Genomic DNA, 23307 nt, shown 5'->3' with positions numbered 1-23307 from the left:
TTGATTTTTTACCCAAATGATCAGTCCAACTAAATAAACCAATTTCTTACGAATTTTATCTATGCAATTCCAAGTATTTATTATGCACCCTTAAGTGACAGCCATGAGACCTGGTCCTTGTTATTTGCAATGAACAGATGTTTTCAGTGGTTCCTTTTGAATCAAGTTTAAACACTCTAAAGTGGCTCGAGAGGCCCCTTCTCTATCTGGCTGTTGTCTAATCTGTATATTCTAGAATCTCAGTAAACTTGCTTCCATTCCTCTAAGTGCCAGGCTCTGTCCTGCCCCCAGGCCTTTGCACATACCAGTCCCTCTACCTGAAACTCTCTTATCTTTCTCTCCTGCTTCTCCCATTATTTCTCCAATTAATCAGTGCATCTCTGAAGCACTGGAAATATCTTTGGGATCTCAAGAGTTCTCGGTGAGAATCTTTAACCTGTCTTTTCCTTTTCATGATAATCTAAAACAACTGGCATAAAAGCATTTTTTTGGCTCATCGGAGTGGCCCTTTATTACCACATACCTCTGCCTAATTTCAGTGCCCATGTTTGTACTGAGGATCACACTGGTGTTAGTGTAGTACTGGCATGTGCCAGTGAGAAAAGAATCAATATGGGCTCAATAGACAAGTGACAGGACTGAACCTAGGGAAAGCCAACGATAATGCAGTACCTGAGCCTTCCATATAAACAAAATTTGGCAGTAGTTTGAATAAGGGGTTCTGTGCTGCATGCCAAGTCCACTGCTCCACCACTTTAAGCCACTGCAAAACCTCCATTCTTGAAGTGTACACTGAACTCTAAAGAGCTTGCACCTCAGCCACCAGGACCATAATCACAAATGGTGATTTCACTTTGGCAAAATGTGAACTATCACATCATCTGTTATATAGGGGCAGCAAGCCATGTGCTCAGGAGCTGAGGGTCCAGATCCAGTAGACCGAAGATGAGTCCCATTTCTACCCCTTACTGGCTCTGTGATCTTGAGTAGGTAACTGAACCTCTCTGTGCCTCATTTACACATTCCCATTTAAGATGGGAATAATCATAGCACTTACCCCATGAGGTTATGGTGAAAGTTAAATGTAACCCCTCAGAGCAGTGCCCAGAGGGAAGCACTCATAATGTTTGCTACTACTAAATTGTACAGTTAACATGAATGGTGTTGGTTTCTGTTTGCATGTATGTTGTAATTTTTAAATATATTAATTTGTTAGTGTCAAAAGCCTAAGGAGTTCATCTAGTTTACGTTTATACATATTTATGTATCATTATAATAAAAACAAGTATATACTAAGGATCTAAAAGACTCTTGCTACTATGAGCTAACTGCTAGTCATCCTTCAGTCTTAGTTAACCTTGACATCTTGCTTCTCTAGTCTTGCGAGCCTGGGTTCCACATCTTAGATATGTTTTCACACATCCCAGTGGCACCCAGCAATTGCTCTGGCATTACACTTAGCGTGCATGATTGTATTGCTTGTTTAAATCTTGCTCCCAGGGGATTATAAATTCCTCAAGGGCAGGGACCTCTATAATCCCAGAACCTGGCATCGTAGGTACCACTTAGGCCCTCAACCAATATTTAATGAATGAATGAATGTCAGAGCCAGCTATCTATAAACTATCATACCCCTAATTCTGTTGCAGTTGAGGCAGAAAAAGAATGCATAATTGGTAAGCAAATGGCAAATTAAAATCCTGGAGACAAATCCCAAACTAACAAAATTAAAGAAGATAAACCAAAGGGCTTTGACACTACGTAAAGTTGCATGAGCACTGAGTCAAACCATAGGAAGTGACTCTGACTTAAAGTTCAGAGAAGCAAAAAGAATAACAAAGAACATTCTAGTCAAGGGTTGACATTTACTTTAGATTCAAACAAATTCATAAGAAAGTAATAATGATAAAACTTGTCATATAGAGTTAATTTAAATACATTTGGCTATATTGCTTATGAATGAAGATGGGTTCTTTTCACAAATGCTATTTGTTTTTTCACTTATTTATGAAAGGCCTATTTTTCTCCTCTTTAATAATTCTATAAGGAACCCAGAGAACAGTGATTTTCTGAGAGGCTTTTGGCAAATTTAATCTTCTCCAATTACTCTTCCCTTCATTTTGATATTTTGCCCTAGAGTGGTTTCCATTCTCCCCTACACACAAACACACAAAGGCACTTACACACACACATACAATCACTGCCCTAAGGAACCATTGTCACTGAAGGTAGCCCTTCAGCATCCCCAGATTCGTTGTGACAAAGAAAGCAGACATGGCTCTTTGAGGCTAAGACAATGTTTCCCTTGTCTGTGTCCCTAGGACATAGCAGAGACAATGGAAGAAAAGGCTACTCGAACAACAATGCTATTTTTAAGGCATTTTTGCTACATGGTCTGTGTTTCCATAAATTGAAAGCAAAATAATTACAAGGAAATAAACTTCAATCATATTGAATTAAATGGTTTTTAGGGAAAAATTTAAAGTAACTATTGGGTCCAGCTTATTTTTATTCCTAAAATGGATTCAAGTCTAGAAGAAAATCAGACATTCATAATTGTTTGGCTAAAATTTCCCAAGTAATCCAAAGCTGAAAAAAATACCACTGAAAATATTAACACATTACAGGTAAAATAAATCAGTTGGTGCCTAAATTTTTTTTCTGCTTATTTAACACTGAGCATTTTTTGCAATCTCTAGCTTTGGATATCCACAATCTGGTTGGGAACTCCAGAACCTGGTAAGAGCATCCTGAATCTTAGTGTAGAGCTCTTTCCACAAAACTGAGAGGCTTATTTTAACTTACAACATCCCAATTAAAAAGTTCTTTTGGCTCACAGCAGATTCCCCTCTCTTCTGTAAAAAGACATCCCACTGCTAATACTATTTGTCAGCATTCTCCTCTTCTGTCATCCCTCAGCCTCATCTTTAGCCCAAGACCTCATCTTTTCTTTCCTGGACATTTGCAAGAGGCTGCCAAGCATTTCTAGCCTGGACTGCCTCCAATATGTCTGGACCGCCTCCAGTATGTCTGGACTGTTATCAGAGTGATCTTTCTTACACACAAATGGGATCATTAGACACAACCTGTTCTACACCCACTTATAATTCTTTAACAGCTTCCGAATGACTCAGAATGGAATCTAATTCCTTAGCAGGACTTGCAAAGTCCTTTGAGATGTGGCTCTTCCAGCCTTTCCACCTCATTTCTTTCCACTCCACCCACCAAACATCCAATGACCCAGCTTTAGAAATGTGCTTTTAACATGTTCACATGTTTATGTCTTTATAACGACTGTTCCCTCTTCTTGGTATACTCTTCCTTGCTGCCATTTCTCTTTCTACCCCATAATTCTGTCCATCTAGCAAACTCCTACATATCCTTCCTTTTGTTACAACATTGTCTCTTCTGGGGGATCCAGAAAATTAGTGTCTCTCTCACTCTGTTCCCACAGCCTGGGCCAAACATCCATCTTAACAAACTTCACAATACACAATCATTTGTGTTTGTTCTTATCTCTACTACTAGACTGGGGGGAGGTGTTTGGAATCCAGTTCAACTTAATATTGGACTGATGAAGATAAACCATTATATCCTACCAATCTACCAGAGTGCTTCACAAAATTCATTTTAAGTCCAGAATACCTGGCCCTCTGCGAATCTGATTTCATGATCCCACTACATTTTCCCCGGACCATTTCAATTTTAGCTCATTCTCATATAAGACTTTCAACTGTGTTGCACAAAATTGACAAATAAAACAAAATTCCTAAGACACACTGCCCTCATATGGTTTTTCTTCTAAAAATTCAGTTATTGTTACACACAGTCTCTGTGATCAAGGCTAAACTCTTTATTCAGGGATTGAAGGCCCTCTTTAATTTAGTTCTACTACCTATTATTAAATAATAAAATAATAGTTAACATATATTGATAGCTGACTACGTGCCAGGCACTGTTCAAAGAGCTTTTAACATGGGTTATCTTTTTAATAACCTTAGCAGATGTATTTATAGAACTCATATAGATCTTACCAGATACCAAAGAGCTTTACTAGTAATTAAGTCATTTAATCTTCATAACAAACCTACAGATAAGTACTAGTATTACTACAATTTTTCCAATGAGGCAAGGGGCTTAAAGTCACACTGCTCACAAGGGAAGCAGCTTGGATTGGCGTCAAGGGAGCACCCACCAAAGCCTGCGCTCCCAACCACCCTGGGTCCTGCCCCTGGGTGGCGCATAGCATCACCACATTCTCTACTTTGCCAGGCCAAGTTCTTCCCTGATGTGGAGTCTTTGCCTCTTTTGTTCCCGCTTTCCTCCCTGCTTGGGATGGCTGCCACCCTTAGCTGTACTCATAATTCTCAGCCCCTAAAGCCTAGCTAAAATTCTTCTTCTCTTTGAAGCCTTTTCAGAAAACACTGGCCACCTTTGAGCTCTCTCTTCCCTGTCTATATTCTGTGACACAGATTGTCTACACCAAACATTTGCCACTTAAGTCTGTTTCATTTAGAACTTTATGATATAAGATCTTGCATGGTTCTTTGACTTAAGTGGGTCTTGGGCCCTGAACAAAATTACGAGCTCCTTGAAGCTAGGTAACTTATATCTTCTGAAATCTCCCATAGCACCCAGCATAGACGCTTTATGTATTTTTGTGGAATTGAAGTTCAAAATGAAGTCAGGTTCCCCCTTCCCTATATAGCAGATTGACTCAATTGTACTCTATAACATAAAAGCTGAGTAAGCACTCTGAATAAATTTTGAATTGGCTCAGTTATGTTTTACTTTTCCTGTTTAATATTAAGCATTGGGAAGGACAGAAGAATATTAGAAAGAAAAGTTGGGAATAAAGTTCAAGTTTCCTTAATCAAAACCACTGAAATAGACCTCATTTGGATGAAGCTAAAAAATAAAATTGGTTCTTCTTTGCCTCTGTCATTAAAAGGCACTTAATTTATTTAAAATGTAATTTGTATTTAGTATAATGGTACAGATCCACCTTAACCTGGATAAATGGAAACTATCTACTGCATGGAAGAATCTTTTCGGCAGTATTCCCACTTGAGGCAATTATTCCACCGTATTTTTGCGGTAACCTACTTGGCTGTGTCAGCTCCGCTGGTTATTAAGGTGTTAATCAAAAGCTCATGACCGTATCTTGCAGCCACATGGAGAGGAGTGTTGCCATCCTTATCCACACAGTCAATTTCACCTCCTGAAAAAGATATTTTAATACAGGATAACGCAAGGATTCAGGTTGATTCAGGTGCTATGTTCTCAGTTAGTCTCTCGTACCAACCAAATGTTGATTTCTTTCCTATTCCGGTTGTGCATCTTTGCTCTGAAGTACAAGAATGCTTTTAAAGGGGACAAGTCACCCTCTGAAGCAGTAGTAGTAGTAGTAGATCTGCATAGACAGAAGTCTATTAGAAATGCTTTTGAGGCTGGGCTTGGTGGCTCAAACCTGTAATCCCAGCACTTTGGGAGGCTGAGGTGGGTAGATCACGAGGTCAGGAGTTTCAGACCAGCCTGACCAACATGGTGAAACCCTGTCTCTACCAAAAATACAAAAATCAGCTGGGTGTGGTGGTGCATGCCTGGAATTCCAGCTACTCAGGAGGCTGAGGCAGCAGAATCCCTTGGGCCCGGGAGGCGGAGGTTGCAGTGAGCCAAGATTGTGCCACTGCACTCCAGCCTGGGTGACAGAGTGAGACTCCGCCTCAAAAAAAAAGAAAAAGAAATGCTTTTGAGAAATCTTTCCATACTGTCTTAGTTAAGGATCCAAATCTCACAACTAAATACCTGCTCTGAATGAACAATGTATTCAAATCCCATAAGTATAATTCTAAAGATATGTTTAATTTTAATTGTCCCTCCTGAATTAAAGACCTGTGTAAACCTCTTGCTAAAACATAGGAACCAAAGGGGATGGAGAGTTCAGGAAATGATTTCATGTAATTTGATGATCTAGCTTATCATATTTTAATATTATGACTAAAATGAGTAAAAGCATAGACAATAAACTGAAAATGCCTATATTTATAAAAACTATGACAATAATCATCCATACTTCTTTTAATAATATTGTCATTATGTTTTATTTTGCCTTCTCTTCCCCCAGTTTTTATTTCACTAAATTTCTTTTTTTCCTCTCCCTTTTGTGTGTGTGTGTATATGTACAATGGTCTATTCATCATTCATTTATCTGAGGAACCATTTAAAAAGTTAGATATCATAACATTTTACCACTAAGTATGTTTTTCCTAAGAATGAAGACATTTTTGCACATAACCACAATTCCATCATTTTACCCAAGAAATTTAACATTTATAAAATAATTTTATGTAATATTAGTGCATATTCCAATTTCTCAGACTGTCCCCAAAATGTGCTTTATAACAGTTATCTTGTTTTAATCCAGGATCCAATAAAATAACCTGATAGCACTCGGTTGTCACGTCTCTTTGTTTCTGTTAATCCAAGACAATCCTCCTGGCTTTTTTTTTTTTTTAATTTTCTTATGTCATTGATATTATTGGAGGCCAGACCACGAGTTGTGTCAGACGCTCTGCATTCTGGAGTTGTCTTTTGGTTTTTTCATCATTAGATTCAGGCTAAACATTTTGGCAATAATGCCCAGAGCAGATGCGTGCTTCCCACTGTATTTTCTTAGCATACACACAGTTACTCCATTACCAGGCGATGCAAAGTTTGACTACTTGCAATGGGTACCAACTTTCAGTTTGGGAAAAGAAAGAGTTCTGAAAATGGATGGCGGTGATGGTTGTACAACATCGGGAATGCACTGGATACCACTGAACTGTACACTTAAAAACGGTTAAAATGGTAAATTTTATGTTATATATATTTTACCACAATAAAAAAAAGGCTTGATTTTTTTTTTTTTTATTGGTTAAGGTGGTGTCTGCCAGTACACTTACTGCAAAAATGTCTTTTCCCCTTTGTAATTAACCAGCAATCTGTGGGGTGATACTTTGAGACTGTGCAGATATCTGATTTCCCAACAGACTTTTCCACAATAATTTTTAGCATATGTAGGGAGTACTTTGTTCAAAATTTATCTGAATTTTTTACTGTGTGCTTATATTATCAATATAAATTAGGTTCATTTGATTCTGTTTGCTTTCAAATTTTTTTACTGGGTTTTATTTTATTTTAATAATAAAATATTATTACATATTTTAATAATATGTAAAATACTTACATTTCAAAAGTCAAAATATTTTTGAAAAGGCTTACTCATTCTTATCCATTCCTCTTCATCCTCATATACATCCTATAGTAATCATTTTCATTAGTTTTAGTTTATGCTTCTGTGCTTCTCTTTGCAAAAAAAAAAAAAAAAGAATTTCCCCCCTACTTAACAGTATATCCTATAACTCACTTCTAAAGATGACTTCTTGGAGATCTTCCTGATTTTTGTACAGTTTTATTGTTTTCCATTGCACAGTCGTACTAGTTTAGTACATTCATCTCCTATGGATAAGCATTTAGGTTGTAAATAACATTTTGCTATTATCTGGAATGCTGCAGTGAATAATCTCATACATATGTTGCTTCATATTTGTTACATGTATCTTCAAGGTAAAGTTTCAGAAGGGAGATATCTAGGTCAAAGGGAAAATTAATATGTAGTTTTGTTAGATTTTGCCAGATTTCTCTCAGTAGTCACTGTGCAATTTTGCACTCTAACCAGCACAGTATGAGAGGCACTTTTCCTTATAGCCTTGTCAAGCTTTTTGAATATCTGCTGTCTAATGGGTGAGAGCTGGAATCTCTCTGCAGCTTTCATTTGCATTTCTCTTATTATGAGGGAAGTTCTCTTATATGAGGGAAGTTGAACATCTTTTCATAATTATAGAAGGACCATTTGTTTATCTTTTTCTGTAAACTATTTTTCATGACTTTTGCTCATTTTTCTAAGTTTGTGTGTATGTCCATAAACATACACACAATACCGATATCTAAACCATATACACAATTCTATATATGCTAGGATAAGTAATATAAAACCCTGAGAAATAGAAATATATGAATGGCTTCAATCAATCTAGAAAGAGGTGATACATTTGTTTTAAGTACCTTATTTCTGACTGAGAAAGTATTTTCTTATTGTAGAAAATTTAGAAGATGCAGTAAAATAGAAATATAAAGAAGAAAACAGAAGTCATCTATAAATTCACTGATTATCCAAGATAGTCAGTACTAGTATTTTGGAATATTTCCTTCCAGTTGTGTGTATGTGTGCATGTGTGTGTAGAATTTTCCCATGGTTGAGTTCCTGGTGTAGAAAGAGTTTTTTAATTCTATGTTCTCCTTTAATGTTACATTACAAACCTTTCCATGTCATTAATTTTTTTCATTAATATAATTGTAAATGACTACATAATATCAGTATCTACAGAATTTACTTAGCAAGTCCCCAATTAATAGGCATTGAGGCCATACCCAAATCTTTGCTATTAAGAAAAACACAATAATGAACATATTTACAAATAGTCTTTACATGGATGATTTCCTTTAGTAACTTTTTTTTTCCCCCCCTGAGATGAAGTCTCGCTTTGTCTGCCAGGCTGAAGTGCAGTGATGCAGTCTTGGCTCACTGCAACCTCCCCCACCCAGGTTGAAACGATTCTCCTGCCTCAGCCTCCCGAGTAGCTGGGATTACAGGTGCCTGCCACCATGCCCAGCCAAGTTTTGTATTTTTAGTACAGATGTGGTTTTGCCATGTTGGCCAGGCTGGTTTCGAACTCCCGACCGCAAGTGATCTACCTGCCTCAGCCTCCCAAAGTGCTGGAATTATAGGCGTGAGCCACCAAGCCCAGCCAGCAATATTTTTAAAAGTAGGACTACTGGACTAAAAGTATGGAGACCCTTGATACATACTGGCAACAAGCTTTTGAGAAAGGCTGTGCCCATTAGCATTCCCATCAGCAGTATACTCGAGCACTGTGCCAAAAAGAAGCCATTGAGAGTCTTCTCAGATCTGGGGAAAGAGTATCACCTTCCAGGCCAGGACACTGTTCCTTGTAATAAGACCGTCCATAAGGTCCTCATCAGATCTATATGGTTCTTCATTCCAATGAATCCTACTATTGGCCATTATAACTAATAACTCCCCAACATTTGTTTTCAGCAAACAATGCTTTTTTCTAGCCAGGTGTACTGGCAAAACGCAGGGCTAGAGTATAAGAACATTTGCTACAAAGTGAAATGATTACCAAAATGTGTGTGCTTTGTGAAGGGGACAATTGTTTCAAAACTCCAATTAGTACACACAGGATTTTGGATGCTACTCTCAAGACTTCTGTGTGTAGAATTTTGTTTGAAAATCAATTTGCTGCGGATAAATTTACCCATTTAGGGGTTTGCAACTTAATAGCTGTTTACAAAAAGGGAATCCCTTTTTAACTGACTGGGACAGAGAAATATAAATGGGAACTTGAATAGAAATACTGATCTTTCTTCAAATCTTTGTTTCTGTGTTACAGTGGGGTTTTTTGTTGTTGTTATTTTGGATTTTTTTTTTTTGAGCCAGACTGTCGCTCTTGCTGCCCAGGCTGGAGTTCAGTGGCACGATCTTGGCTCACTGCAACCTCTGCCTCCCGAGTTCAAGTGATTCTCCTGCCTCATCCTCCCGAGTAGCTGGGATTACAAGCACATGCCATCATGCTCAGCTAATTTTTGTATTTTTAGTGGAGATGGGGTTTCGCCATGTTGGTCAGGCTGCTCTTGAATGTTGACCTCAAGCGATCTGCCTGCCTCAGTCTCCCAAAGTTCTGGGATTACAAGTGTGAGCCATTGCATCTGGCCTTATTTTTAAAATGAATTGTCCAAATAATAAAGTATGATCACTTTTGTAAAGTAATAATTAAATATCTTTACATATATTCTTAAATACATAGAAAAATCCAGAAGTGTCACCAAACTGTCAATAAAAATTCTTGGGATAGGGCTGAGGAGACACATTGGTGGGGACCACAGGGAATCTCTTTCATGACTTAATTTTAGTTTACAGTGAGCATGTACTACTCTTTTTTTTTTTTTTTTTTTTGAGATGGAGTCTCGCTCTGTTGCCCAGGCTGGAGTGCAGTGGCCGGATCTCAGCTCACTGCAAGCTCCGCCTCCTGGGTTCACGCCATTCTCCTGCCTCAGCCTCCCGAGTAGCTGGGACTACAGGCGCCCGCCACCTCGCCCAGCTAGTTTTTTGTATTTTTTAGTAGAGACGGGGTTTCACCGTGTTAGCCAGGATGGTCTCGATTTCCTGACCTCGTGATCCACCCGTCTCGGCCTCCCAGAGTGCTGGGATTACAGGCTTGAGCCACCGCGCCCGGCCGCATGTACTACTCTTATAATCAGGAAAAATAATAAAAGAAAGCTAGTTATTGTGATCATCTAGGGACTCAACAGACAGTTAACTATGGCCTGAATTTAGAAGTGTCCAGTTGAGATCAATTCATTTTATGACTTGATGGTAGCTTTGGAGACAGGCAGCCACCTCGTTTCCACAGATACCTCAGAGCAATTCAATGTGCATGTATCCGTATCAGAGCTGCCCATGGTGGTCTGCCTAAAAGCCCCAACTGTCGAACTGATCCAAGGAGATGTGGGACAGATCCCCAGACTGCAGAGACCTGGACAAATACTCCATCAATCCACATCCTTCCCAGCCAAGAGTCGCCAAACCATTCTTAAAAAGTGTTAGAGCCTCCAGATTTACCAGTCTCAGATATGCCAAAAATTGGGTGGAGAAAGGGAAGAGTGAAAATTATCAGGCAGGGTGGAATAGAGGGTCTGAGCTGATAAAAGTTTTTTCTTGTAGTTTTTTCATTGCTTTCATTTTACAAGTCAGTTTAAAACTGTAAAAATATAGATAATTGGCCAGGCACAGTGGCTCACACCTGTAATCCCAGCACTTTGGGAGGACAAGGTGGGCAGATCACCTGAGGCCAAGAGTTCAAGAACAGCCTGGACAATATGGCAAAAGCCCATCTCTACTAAAAATACAAAAATTATCCAGGTGTGGTGGCAAGTGTTTGTAGTCCCAGCTACTTGAGAGGCTGAGGCAGGAGAATTTCTTCAACCTGGCAGGCAGAGATACCAGTGAGCTGAGATCGTGCCACTGCACTCCAGCCTGAGCTACACAGCAAGATTTCATCTTAAAGAAAGAAAGATAATTATTGTCCATATGTGCTTTTGTTATCATTTAAAATATATTTCAGGAGGCCAGGCGTGGTGGCTCACGCCTGTAATCCCGCATTTTGGGAGGCTGAGGCAGGCGGATCATGAGGTCAGGAGATCGAGACCATCCTGGCTAACATGGTAAAACCCCGTCTCTACTAAAAAACACAAAAAATTAGCTGGGCATGGTGGCAGGCACCTGCAGTCCCAGCTACTCAGGAGGCTGAGGCAGGAGACTGGAGTGAACCTGGGAGGCAGAGTTTGCAGTGAGCTGAGATGCACTCCAGCCTGGGCAACAGAGCGAGACTCCTAAAATGTAGGAGAACATCATAACTTAGTGGAAAAATAAAAGAGAGACTCTCTATTTGTTATCTGAAAACATGTTTTCTATTTAAACAGCACTTCTACATAAGTGCATTTCTATCTTACAATCACTCTACAAATCTTTTCATTTTCATTTGAAAATTTTTAAAACTTGCTTGAAACGCAAATGAAATATCTTTACTGTTTGTCATTTGAAGGTTGCAAGTTAAATATTGGTGATTGATCATTGACAACCAGTGAGGAAAATAAACATTTGCCAATTTAGAAGTATGCAGAGAATGTCAGAAAGGATAATTAATTAGCATCCTCTAAGCATTCATCTGAAATTAGTTTTTCACTGCACAAACAAGAATGGTCAGCTTATTAAGTTGCCTTGGAAGTATTGTGAGCCAAAGGGTCAAAAATCTCACACTGACTCATCCTAACCTAGAACTTGACTCTTCCTTTTCAAACTCTATTTATTTTTAAAGCTTCTGTGAAGAAAACATCATTTTTGAACTTGTGTAACCTGCTGGACCACATCTGAGGGGGGTGCCTAGGACCAATGGTGAGGTCAAATGCTTCCGGACACCACATGGTGTCTTCACTCAGTTCCTTTCCCTCTCTCACTGTGACAACACCGCTTCAGACAACAAACAATGTGATTGGATAGCAGAGTTAGTCTTTACTAACTAAAATAGAGTGGGGTTTTGTTTGTTTGTTTGTTTTTTTCATTATTATCTTACCAAAGCTGGATGATTCTGGAAAAACAAATTTATGAAAACTAGTAATCCTGACTAGAGAGCAGTCAGGGAAGCAGAGAAAGCTATTCAAAGTCCAAACACCAATGCAATTTAACAAAACAAATAAATACAAAAAACATTCCTCAGTAGCACGTTTAGTCGCTTCAGGGAGCCAAACGCTGTGCCCATGTGGTCCTGAAGGACAGAGTGGCTCCTGTTGGGTGATGTCCCACTCTGGGGGGACTGACATCAGGCCCTAGGGGCATGAGCTTCTGGAGAGGGAGGGTCCCGGCAACAGCCCAGGATTCTTCCCAGAAGGAAGCCAAAGAACAGGAGGTAAAAAAAGAACTTCCTTTTCTTCTCCCCAAGGGCATTTAAAAAAATGTCAAATGGAAGAATTCACAGTTCTCACATGTGTTATGAATGCAAAAAAAAACTGTCAGTTGAGAGAAGAGAATACCAAAGCATCCTTTTACAGGGAAAACTCGATTTCAAATATAAGTGACTCTCAGAGTAAACAGAATTCAATTTTAAAAGGAATTTTCTTAAAACACCATTGGTTTCTGGAGGTCATGTTTGTAAGAGTGGTGGTTAAGAGTTCAGTCTCTGATGTCAGACTGCCTGTGTTCAGATCCCTATTCCACAACATACTGGCCATTTATCCAGACACAAGTGACAACCTCTCTGCCTCAGTTTCCTCAGCTTTGAAATGGAGATAATAATAGTACCTCTTTCTCATAGGGTGGTTGAAAGGCTTTATAAGGGGTGTTTAGCCAAGTGCCTGGCACACTGTGAACACTTGGCTTTATCATTACCACTTAGCTTTATCATTATATATAATAGGCTATATATTATAGCCACTATATCCTTACCAATTCAGGCCGCTGGACCCTACCCAATCCATAAGCAAGATGCCAGGACAACCAGGAATGAGGGAGGTTCTGAAACAAAGATCCCCTGAACACAGAGGATAAGAGACAGGGTCTCTTTTAGGTCTCCCTGAACTCAAAAGTCTAGCAACGGCAGGGTGTGGTGGCTCACACCTGTTATCTCAGAATTTTGGGAGGCCAAGGTGGGCAGATCACTTGAGGTCAGGAGTTCGAAACCAGCCTGGCCAACGTGGTGAAACCCCATCTCTACTAAAAGTACAACAATTAGCTGGGCATGGTGGCACACCTGTAGTCCCAGCAACTCAGGAGGCTGAGGCACAAGAATCGCTTGAACCCGAGAGGCAGATGTTGCAGTGAGCCAAGATCACCCCATTTCACTCCAGCCTGAGCAATAGAGTGAGACAGTGTCTTTAAAAAAAAAAAAAGTCTAGGAAGGGAGGACATGGAAGTCTTCCAGCCCACATGGCTCTTGGAGAGGTCAAAGCTGCCAGCAGTCCCCTGGGACTGTTGTAAGCATGCCAGCAGGACAGAGGGGAGATGCGTCATGGAGATGACCAGCTCAGCCTGACACACAGGGATGAACCTGCAGGGAAGGCAGTGCTTAGAAGGAGATAAGTTGTTTTCCCTCCAACCTTGTCTCTGGAGCTTTAAGTTGCTCTAAAAGGGAACCAAGCTGTTTAAGTTTTGTTTGTTTCTAAAAGTTTTGTTTGTTTTTAAAGGCGGGTGGACATTATTTCTGAAAAACAGTTGAGAAATACAGTGGCATAAGAGACGTGCTCAAAAGAGACTAGGGTCACTCCCCCCAGCCCCCTTTATTTACATTCAGCAAAATAAAACACGGTGGCCTTTTCAATAAAATGAATGTCAAAGGCATAGCACATATTTCAAATCAGGAATAGTGGGTATTGCATAGTTAATTTCTGTTTTACCTTCCTTGGCTCACTGGAAATTTGTTAGGATTTCTTTTCCCCTGTAGCTTCACTGGAATGCTTACAAATTTCCCTTGCTTTGCTGCAGATATTTTGCTTCCTAAGCATAATTCCACTGGCTGGACTTCCATCCAAATGTCAAATGACTTCTTTGTTTTAAGTATTGCGTGCCTAAGACATAACTCAGTGCCACTAGTAATTCAAGTGTATGTGATCCGAAAGTCTTATAGACGAGAAAGTACAGGTCCAAGGAAATTGACTAATATCAGAATTTTGAGAAGTAGAAGTTTGGGTCAACTAAAAATAGGAACTGCTGGATTGACCTGGAATGTCAGCTTAAACTCTGAACTAAACCTGGTTTTTGTTTTTTTTAAATCGTCTCTAATATTTGCTAACAGAAGTTGTGTTATCAAAGTCAACCCACTCTGCCATGACCCCCTGTTATTAACAGGAACCAGGATGCAAACTGATACTCCCTAGTACTTTGACTTCAGTGACAACCTGATGGTTCAAGTATACCTTTTGTTGTGAGTCCGGAAAATTACTATATTACTATAGTATGTGACTTTCCCAGGTCTCTGTCAAACCTGTGATTTTTTTTTTTTTTTTAAAGACAAAGTCTCACGCTGTCATCCAGGCTAGAGTGCAATGGCACAATCTCGGCTCACTGCAACCTCCTCCTCCTGAGTTCAAGCGATTCTCCTGCCTCAGCCTCCCGAGTAGCTGGGATTATAGGCGCCTGCCATCACTCCTGACTAATTTTTGTATTTTTAGTAAAGACAGGGTTTTACCATGTTGGCCAGGCTGGTCTTGGACTCCTGACCTCAGGTGATCTGCCCACCTTGGTCTCCCAAATTGCATGGGATTACAAGCATGAGCCACCACGCCCCGCCTAAGCCTGTGATTTTATGATCCTTTATATCACATCCTTACCTGCTTTTCCTCTGAGTTATCTCATTTTTCCTACTTTTGCCCAACTAGCTTAATAAGTTTTAACTTAGGAAACTATAGTGAACTCCAAAATTTAAAAATAATTCAGATTTGTTGCTAGAAAATGAATGCTACTTACCTTTATTAGTTTCAGAGTGAGAAGCACAGGATCTTGAGTCTATATAAATGTATCATTTCCAATTTCCAAGCTCATGCTCTGTGCCTGACTCCAAATTGACTGTGACACTGTGGCTTTATGTTTTTACTATTAAGGTGGATATTGATGACATGTCTGATGAACAGTTTTTAGCAAAGTACATCAAAGAATTGTGTAATTGCATGCTTACTAAAACTCAGGGCATTGACTTTCATATGCAGGTAACTGATAGCCAAATTCACAACAAGAAGCTATTGAAATAATGACACTACTGAAGCATCTCTCTTACCATTCTGAATGAGGGTCTGTGACCGTGTGAACCTTCCATGGACAGCTGTCATGTGCAGTGGACTTTTGCCATCTTTACTCTAAAAAAAAAAAAGAGGGAGAGAAAAACAATGGAGGTGCTCATGAGCCAGTGACACCAATCTGAAACACCCCTATGGACACTGCTAATAATGCCCTGAAAACATTTATTTATGTATTTATTTATTTATTTAGTATGATCAACATGAGGCTGCAGTGAGCTAGGATTTTACCACTGCACTCTAGCCTGGGTGATAGAATGATATTCTTCTAAAAAAAGATAAAATAAAATAAAATAGTATGATCAACAATTAAAAGAGGCAAAGATAATTTTGAAAGGAAAAGATAAAATGCACATGATCTGTCAAGTTATTGCATAACATCACATTTTTTAAAAGCTTAGAAAAACAGTCATCCGAAACCTTTATTCCTCTCCTATGATCTACTGGAGAAGGAAGTTTCCTCCAACATGCTTTTTTCAACCTTTGTCTACAGTATACAAAAAAGACAAATGTGTTAACTTGCATGGTCCGCTTTAAGCTGAAGCTGACCAAATGGCTCTGAATCACTGCAACTCTTAAAACTGACCTGAGGCGGGGCATGGTGGCTCACACCTATAACCCCAGCACTTTGGGAGGCTGAGGCAGGCGGATCATTTGATATAGGAGTTCAAGAACAGCCTGGCCAACATGGTGAAATGCCATCTCTACCAAAAATACAAAAATTAGCCAGGCATGGTGGTGCACGCCTGTAATCCCAGCTACTGGGGAGGCTGAGGTGGGAGAATTGCTTGAACCCAGGAGGCAGAGGTTGCAGTGAGCCAAGATCGTGCCACTGCACTCCAGCCTGGGTGACAGAGTGAGACTCTGTCTCAAAAAAAAAAAAAAAAAAAAAAAAAAAAAACCTGATCTGAAACCCTCCACTATTCCCTGCATTATAATTCCTTTTTTTTTAAAAAAAAATCACTTTTAAAATAAAATAAAATAAAATAAAAAAGAAAAAAGTTAAAAAAATAAAGAAAAAGAAAGTAAATAAAGAAAAAAACAGAAAAACAAAAACAAAACCATAATTTTTCATTGTTCCAAAAGAGAATCTCTTGCTTCACTCAACTCATTAGAAGTTACAGGACTAAGGCATGCAACTTTTTAGGAAATTGTCTTTTGAACGGTCAGCTGGGAATGTGTGCTGAATTCATGTATTTCTTACTATTCATGATAGAAATTATGAAAGTTCCTGACACAGATTAAGCCAAAACACAGAAAATGTTCAACATCTATATACCAATCATCATTATACTAAATACCAAGGTACCACATATGTAACTAAGAAATCATAATTTACAGAATTTATTCTGAAAATAGGCCCAAAAGAAAATATTACTGTTTAGAATAAAAGTATCTCCAGTAGAGAGAATGTATTTTCATCCAAGTATTTTTATCAAAAAAATCTATGTAACACTTATTTTTCTAAGTCTCAGAGGAAACATTTCTCTAAGTTTGAGGTTAAAATACGAGGTTTTAAAAATGCGTGTTCATTTTGTGATGAAATCCAAATGTCTGTACTTTAAAATGACTGTTTTAAAAACTCCATCTTGGAAAACAAATAATAATTTAGGTAAGTATTTCTTAGAGTGGACTGAGGACTGCCTACGTCTGAATCACCCAGGATTCTTGCTAGAAATATGAATTCTGGGCCAGGCGTGGTGGCTTACGCCTGTAATCCCACCACTTTGGAGGGCCGAGGCGGGAGGATCATGAGGTCAGGAGAGAGAGACCATCCTGGCTAACATGGTGAAACCCTGTCTCTACTAAAAATATAAAAAATTAGCCAGGTGTGGTGGCGGGCACCTGTAGCCCCAGCTACTAGGGAGGCGTGAACCCGGGAGGCAGAGCTTGCAATGAGCTGAGATTGTGCCACTGCACTCCAGCCTGGGTGACAGAGTGAGACTCCATCTCAAAAAAAAAAAAAGAAAAAGAAAAAGAAATATGAATTCTGTACCTCTGTACCTTAACCCTGAACTACAGCATTGGGGTAAGAGGGTCCCATTTTTAACCCCTGCTTTGGACTGTGGGCTAAAATAGGTTATAAAACCAAGGTTTTAACACAAGAATTTCATTATATTCTATAAGTCTACTCCTTAGAAATAAAAAAGGGATTACACATAGTCTGTGCCAAGAAAAAAAAGTTAATTAGAACAGTAAGTTCATCTTGATTGAAAAAAAAAAAAAAAGCACATATCATTGTAATTCAATGTTCTCAGGTAGATGTGGGAAGAAAAGAAATAATAGGATCTTCTCTCCATCTTATATGAGTCTAACCTGAATCAGAACAGACTGAGAAAGGAGAGTTGAAGCTTGATAATACTTTTAGAGGAAAAACAGGAGCAATCAAGAGAATAAGATACAACACCATCGCTGACCATGAGACATACCAGGAAGGAGAGCTCCTAAAAGTTATCTGATTCCAGAGCTATGCCTTAGTTGTCAGGACTGCACACAGTTCCAAGGACTGAAACACCTGGGAACTACTTTGGAATAAGGATTTAAAACATCTGCTTCCAATTAAAAAGTGATGACACGTCAAGATAAGTAACTAAGGAGAGAGAAGGCAGAAATTGTGGAGTTGGCATTAACTTGTCCCTAGGTGGAGCTATTTCTTTAAATTTTGCTCCAGTGTTTCCTCTTAATATGAAACCATAAGTAATTATTAATTAAATATATCTAAAGCTATAAATACTTCAGCATTTATAAAATATCTTCACACTATTTAGCTAAGCAATTTTTCCATGCCTAGAAAGGAGCTTAAAGGCTTTACCAAGGGGTAACCACCAACTTGGTGGTAGCTATCTAAGTTGCAGGCAGAGAGACAAAGCAGAAGTGATCTCTGAAGTGTGTGGTGGGCAAAGTCAGTCCCATTTCAGGGATAGCAAACACCACAACCTTCTTTTCTCTGAGAGTGTTTGTGCCTTTGGTAAAGGGACAAGTAAATGGAGATGACCAAAGTTAGGTAAAATGCAAGGAACAGCCATACGATCAGTGGTGACAATTGCTTTGCATCCATATTCGCATATCTTTGCCTGGATTCATTTATAGCCAGAGTCCAGGCTACAGCCGATATTTTTTTCTTCACATAGGGAAACAGGTAGATAAGGTGGGGAAATTGGGAAGGAAGCATTAAGAGTATCATGGCAGCCATTTTGGGGCAGCTTTGTTCATATGGTATGGGTGTAAAGGGAGCTCATTATTTCAAAAAGCTATTGAAAACCAATGAAACTCAAAAGGATAATACTTTTTATTTAGCCCTTAAAAGTTAGAACTCAGAATATTAAAATTGAGACTAGGGAACCCTACTGAGTTTCATGATCTGAGAAACTGAAATTTAGCATGCAGGGGTACTGACTGTTGCTACTATCCCTAGAACTGCACACAAAGGTAAAACATTCCTTGCATTCTCAAAAGAGAGAATATGTGCAATTCTTCCATCTATTCAAAGCTTTTATGAAAATCTTTTTCTTAATTTCTAGTCTCCCTCCAATTTTCTAGCTACATTTTCCCATAGAATTTAGGGCTTCGAAATTTTTGTTATTTTGATAATCCATTTAATTAAGCAAGAAGTGCTTCTATTGAGTTAGGCATAATCAAGTCATAAAGGAAAAGTACTGAGGATTAAAGTATTTTATGACAAATACTAGTACTCTTTCAGGGCAGAACTCGGCATTGCCTAAGGAAGATTAATCTTTGAACTAAAAGGAGTGTTTATATTTTCTTGACCACCAGTCTCCTCAGAAATCCGTTCTTTTTTTTATTTTATTCCTAATGCCTTCTTTCCTCATCTTCCAATATCCCATATATCTTCCCTAAATTTACAGACATTGTTACTCCCCAGGGTCTTGAAAGCATAATGTTCTCTGTGGCACGGTACACCCCTGGGGTCACGCAGCTCAGTGGCCCTACTACAGAGCAATAAAGCCTCTGTGGGATAACACTAAGTCCAACCTGGGGTTAGGGGTGGGGTCAAATAAGGTGAGAAGCCCAATAAGTCTTCCTAATTCAATGGAAGAGCCATCTAAAATACTGATGTGAAAAAGCCACACATAATCCAATTTATTTTGTTTTGTTTCATATGGTTCAAAGGGCAAGAGAGACGGAACGTGGTTGGCTCACTCATTCCTCTCCTTTTCCTCACTTCTCCAAAGTTCTAAGTACTCTGTCCCTATCACTGCCTACTCTTGCCTATTCCAGTTTTCACCTTCAACTTCTCCAACACAACCTATTCCATAATTTGGTCCTGGTACATATAGAGAAGGGAACTGGTCCACTTCAAGCAGATATGTTTCAACTCCCATCTCTTAGAGCTAAACGATCTAAGAGCACACAGATAGAAAAGAACTGAGACCATGCACAGGCTAAATGTCAGTGACCAGGAGGTAGACAACCTGGCAATGGCAATTTCTGAGTCTGTCTTTCTAAGTCATATCCAGCACAGCTCTATGTCTAGTGCCTTCTTTAATGCTTACTTTGAATGCTTGCTAAAAGAGCCTTGAGATGCTACAGAAATTACAATGTGGTCTCTAATGGGGAAGAAAAAATATTTTATACTTTCTCATGTTCTACCTATTTACAAATTACAAGTAAACCATCAGTGGATTATTGTATCAGTAAAGTATATCTTTATTTTATCACAATTAAACTCATATTATGAAGTCAAAAAACAGCCAGAGTCAATCAATCTAAGCAAAATGAGGAACTGTGAAATGCAGGCTGAATACACATCCCTCCTCCTCTTCCCATCCATCTTTTAATTGCTCATGAAGACATAACTTTTACTGTTTTGTGAGAACAGAAGAAAACAAAGTGAACATGTGGGTAGGTACTGGCTGCATTTCAATATGCTATTTCCCTCAACCTTTGGAAAATCTAAACAAATACAAATTGTCTTGCAATCTACAAACATTTTCAAAATCCAAGGAGCAATGTGGTACAGGGAGATAACAACTTTAATTAGACAGCTACCTCCAGAGTCAGACAGGATGGCTCTACGGAAATGTTAGATGATCCATGCATCCAGAGTGGATCAGGAATAACTAAGGAGGGTTCAAAGAGAATTAGGAAATCGGAGGATACAAACAGAATAGATGAAGGGAGACTGAGAATGAAGGCTAGATTTGATTCAAAATCCTATTTACACAGATTCAATCATAATGAACCCAAATCTCAGAGTTTTAAAATGGCATTTCTTATATTCGAGTTATGATTAGCAGTCCACAGGAAAAAAATAAATATTAAAATTAAGGAATTATGCTTTTCAGTTCCATTTGTGGAAGGGAAGAAGGGGCTGCAAAAACCAATGTATCACAGCAGTTGAAGTCCCTTCTCCAATCTGAACTGACCACTGGTCAGTTAACTGGAAGCAGTAGGCAGCTGTGCCAGAGAGTAGCCTTCTAGCCTCAGGTCTCGGGCGCACCGAGAGCATCGGTGGCATGTTTTACAGATGCAATGAAGCACATCAGACAACCCCGTGAATTAATTAAGTGGAGGTTGGTAAAGAAAGTGCCTTTATTAAGTTCCAATAATTTCCCTTCCTTTGAAGGATTCACAGGATGTCCTTCAGACACCAGGATGGCAAGACAGATGTCTACAGTTTTGGGAACATTGACAGTTTGGCCGCCCGTGTGCTTCCTGCCCCTCAACACCATGCTCAGCAACTTCAGCCCCACACAAAAACTCCTTCCCAACCTCGGACGACAGTTCCCTGGTCTCTGATGCCCCATTCTTTTCTGTCTGCTTTCCACCTTCATGAAAACATGACACTCCTTCCTGTCTCCTCTAACACCTTTTTTCATCCGTTTCTCTGGCTCTTTCTCCTCCTCCTGATCCTAAGAGTAAAGCGCTGTCTCACTTTCTGTACTTGTGCTATTACATACTCTCTCCTTGGGCGGTCTCATCCCTTTCTCCTGGTTTCAGCAATCACCTTTACATGAATGAAGCAACCTACACTTTTTCTTCTGTTCTCTACTAGTCTGTCATGCTAGAACACATTTTACACTATTGAACTTCTCAGACTGGCTATACCAAAACCTAAAAATCAGCTTCTCAAAAACTAAATGTATTGGTTTAACTCCCTAAGCCTACTCTTCCTCCTGACATCCTTCTTAAGGAACATTAATGATAACATCTATTTTTCTAGTGCTTATCATGTGGCAGATATTATTCTACATGGTTTATGTGTGATAAAGCTGTTTAATGTTCACAGCAGTTCCATGGAGAAGATACTATTGTTTCCCTAATTTTACAGATAAACTGAGACACACAGAGAGCTTGTTTATGATTAGATAGATACTAAAAGTCAAGGCTAGGATTAGAATTTAGGCAGTCTGGTCCCAGAACTGAACACTTAACTACTCTGCTGTACCACCTTTCTTCACTGGATTTCTTTCTTTCTTCCCTCCTTCCAATTTTATTTTATTTTATTTTATTGATTTTATTTTTTTGACAAAGTCTTACTCTGTTGCCCAGGCTGGAGTGCAGTGGCAGGATCTCAACTCACTGCAACCACCGCCTTTCAGGTTTAAGCAATTCTCCTGCCTCAGCCTCCTGTGTAGCTGGGATTACAGGTGCGCACCACCACACCTAGCTAATTTTTGTATTTTTAGTGGAGACTGGCTTTCATGAAGTTGGTCAGGCTGGTCTCAAATTCCTGACCTCATGATCTGCCTGCCTGTACCTCCCAAAGTGCTAGGATTACAGGTGTCAGACACCACACCTGGCCAATTTTTGTATTTTTAGTAGAGACAGGGTTTCACCATGCTGGTCAGGCTGGTCTTGAACTCCTGACCTCAAGTGATCCACCCACTTCAGCCTCCCAAAGTGCTGGGATTACAGGCATGAGCCACTGCGCCTGGCCTCTTTGCCACATTTCAATCCTTACATTAGTCTTCAACTCCTCCAGTTCATGTCCCGCCAAGTCTTGCTGATTGTCTTTCTCCAAAGCCTCTCCCTTCAGTCAGCTCCTCCCCGTTCCCCTGTTCCCTTATTACCTCTTACCATTGCCAGTTTTATTGATTTCTAGTTATCTACTAATAACTAGAAATTAGTTATTAGTAGCTCTCTCTAGGTCTGCTACACCTGGGTTTTCTTTTTTTCAAAAGTGAAAACAGCTTTCTCGTTTGTCTATATATAAAAATAACATGCTCTGCTAGGTACAGTGGCTCATGCCTGTAATCCCAGCACTTTGGGAGGCTGAGGCAGGCAGATCGCTTGAGCTCAGGAGTTGGCAGCCAGCCTGGGCAACGTGGCGAAACCCCCTCGCTACAAAAAATACAAAAATTAGCAGGGTGTGGTTGCATACACCTGTAATCCCAGCTACTGGGAGGCTGAGGCCAGAGGATGGCTTGAGCCTGGGAGGCAGAGGTTGCTGTGAGTCGAGATCCTACCTCTGACAGCAGAGCCAGGCCCTGTCTCAACAAAAAAAATAATGATAATAACAATAAAAATAATGTTTAAAAATTATCATTGTTTCACAATCAGAAGACAAAAGCATACACAGGAAAAAAAAAACTAAAGGCCAGGCATGGTGGCTCACACCTCTAATCCCAGCACTTTGGGAGGCTGAAGTGGGTGGATTGCTTGAGCTCAGGAGTTAGAGACCAGCCTGGCCAGCATGGCGAAACCCCCTCTCTACAAAAAATACAAAAATTAGCTGGGCATGGTGGCAGGTGCCTGTAATCCCAGCTTCTCGGGAGGCTGAGGCAGGAGAATCACTTGAACTCAGGAGGCAGAAGCTGCAGTGAGCCGAGATCCTGCCATTGCACTCTAGCCTGGATGACAAGAGCAAAATTCCAT

The 23307-nt window shown here is 39.6% G+C and overlaps 1 protein-coding gene across 2 annotated transcripts in view; it reads right to left on the bottom strand.

The window, feature by feature from the left end:
- Window positions 1–23307, bottom strand: part of LOC105517446 (serine/threonine-protein phosphatase 6 regulatory ankyrin repeat subunit B) — a 119034-nt gene that overhangs the window by 16578 nt on the left and 79149 nt on the right. For both annotated transcript variants that reach the window (XM_011949991.1, XM_011949992.1), the window contains 2 exons: window positions 15450–15528; window positions 5107–5221 (listed from right to left, as the gene is read on the bottom strand). In XM_011949991.1, coding sequence (XP_011805381.1) covers window positions 5107–5221; window positions 15450–15528 — 194 coding nt within the window. The remainder of the gene's footprint in view (window positions 1–5106; window positions 5222–15449; window positions 15529–23307) is intronic.

This window comes from Colobus angolensis, unplaced genomic scaffold, assembly GCF_000951035.1.
Source record: "Colobus angolensis palliatus isolate OR3802 unplaced genomic scaffold, Cang.pa_1.0 Scaffold30, whole genome shotgun sequence".
Classification (NCBI taxonomy): Eukaryota; Metazoa; Chordata; class Mammalia; order Primates; family Cercopithecidae; genus Colobus; species Colobus angolensis.
The sequence above is the reverse complement of the archived record's forward strand: the minus strand, read 5'-3'. Positions and strand labels throughout refer to the sequence as shown.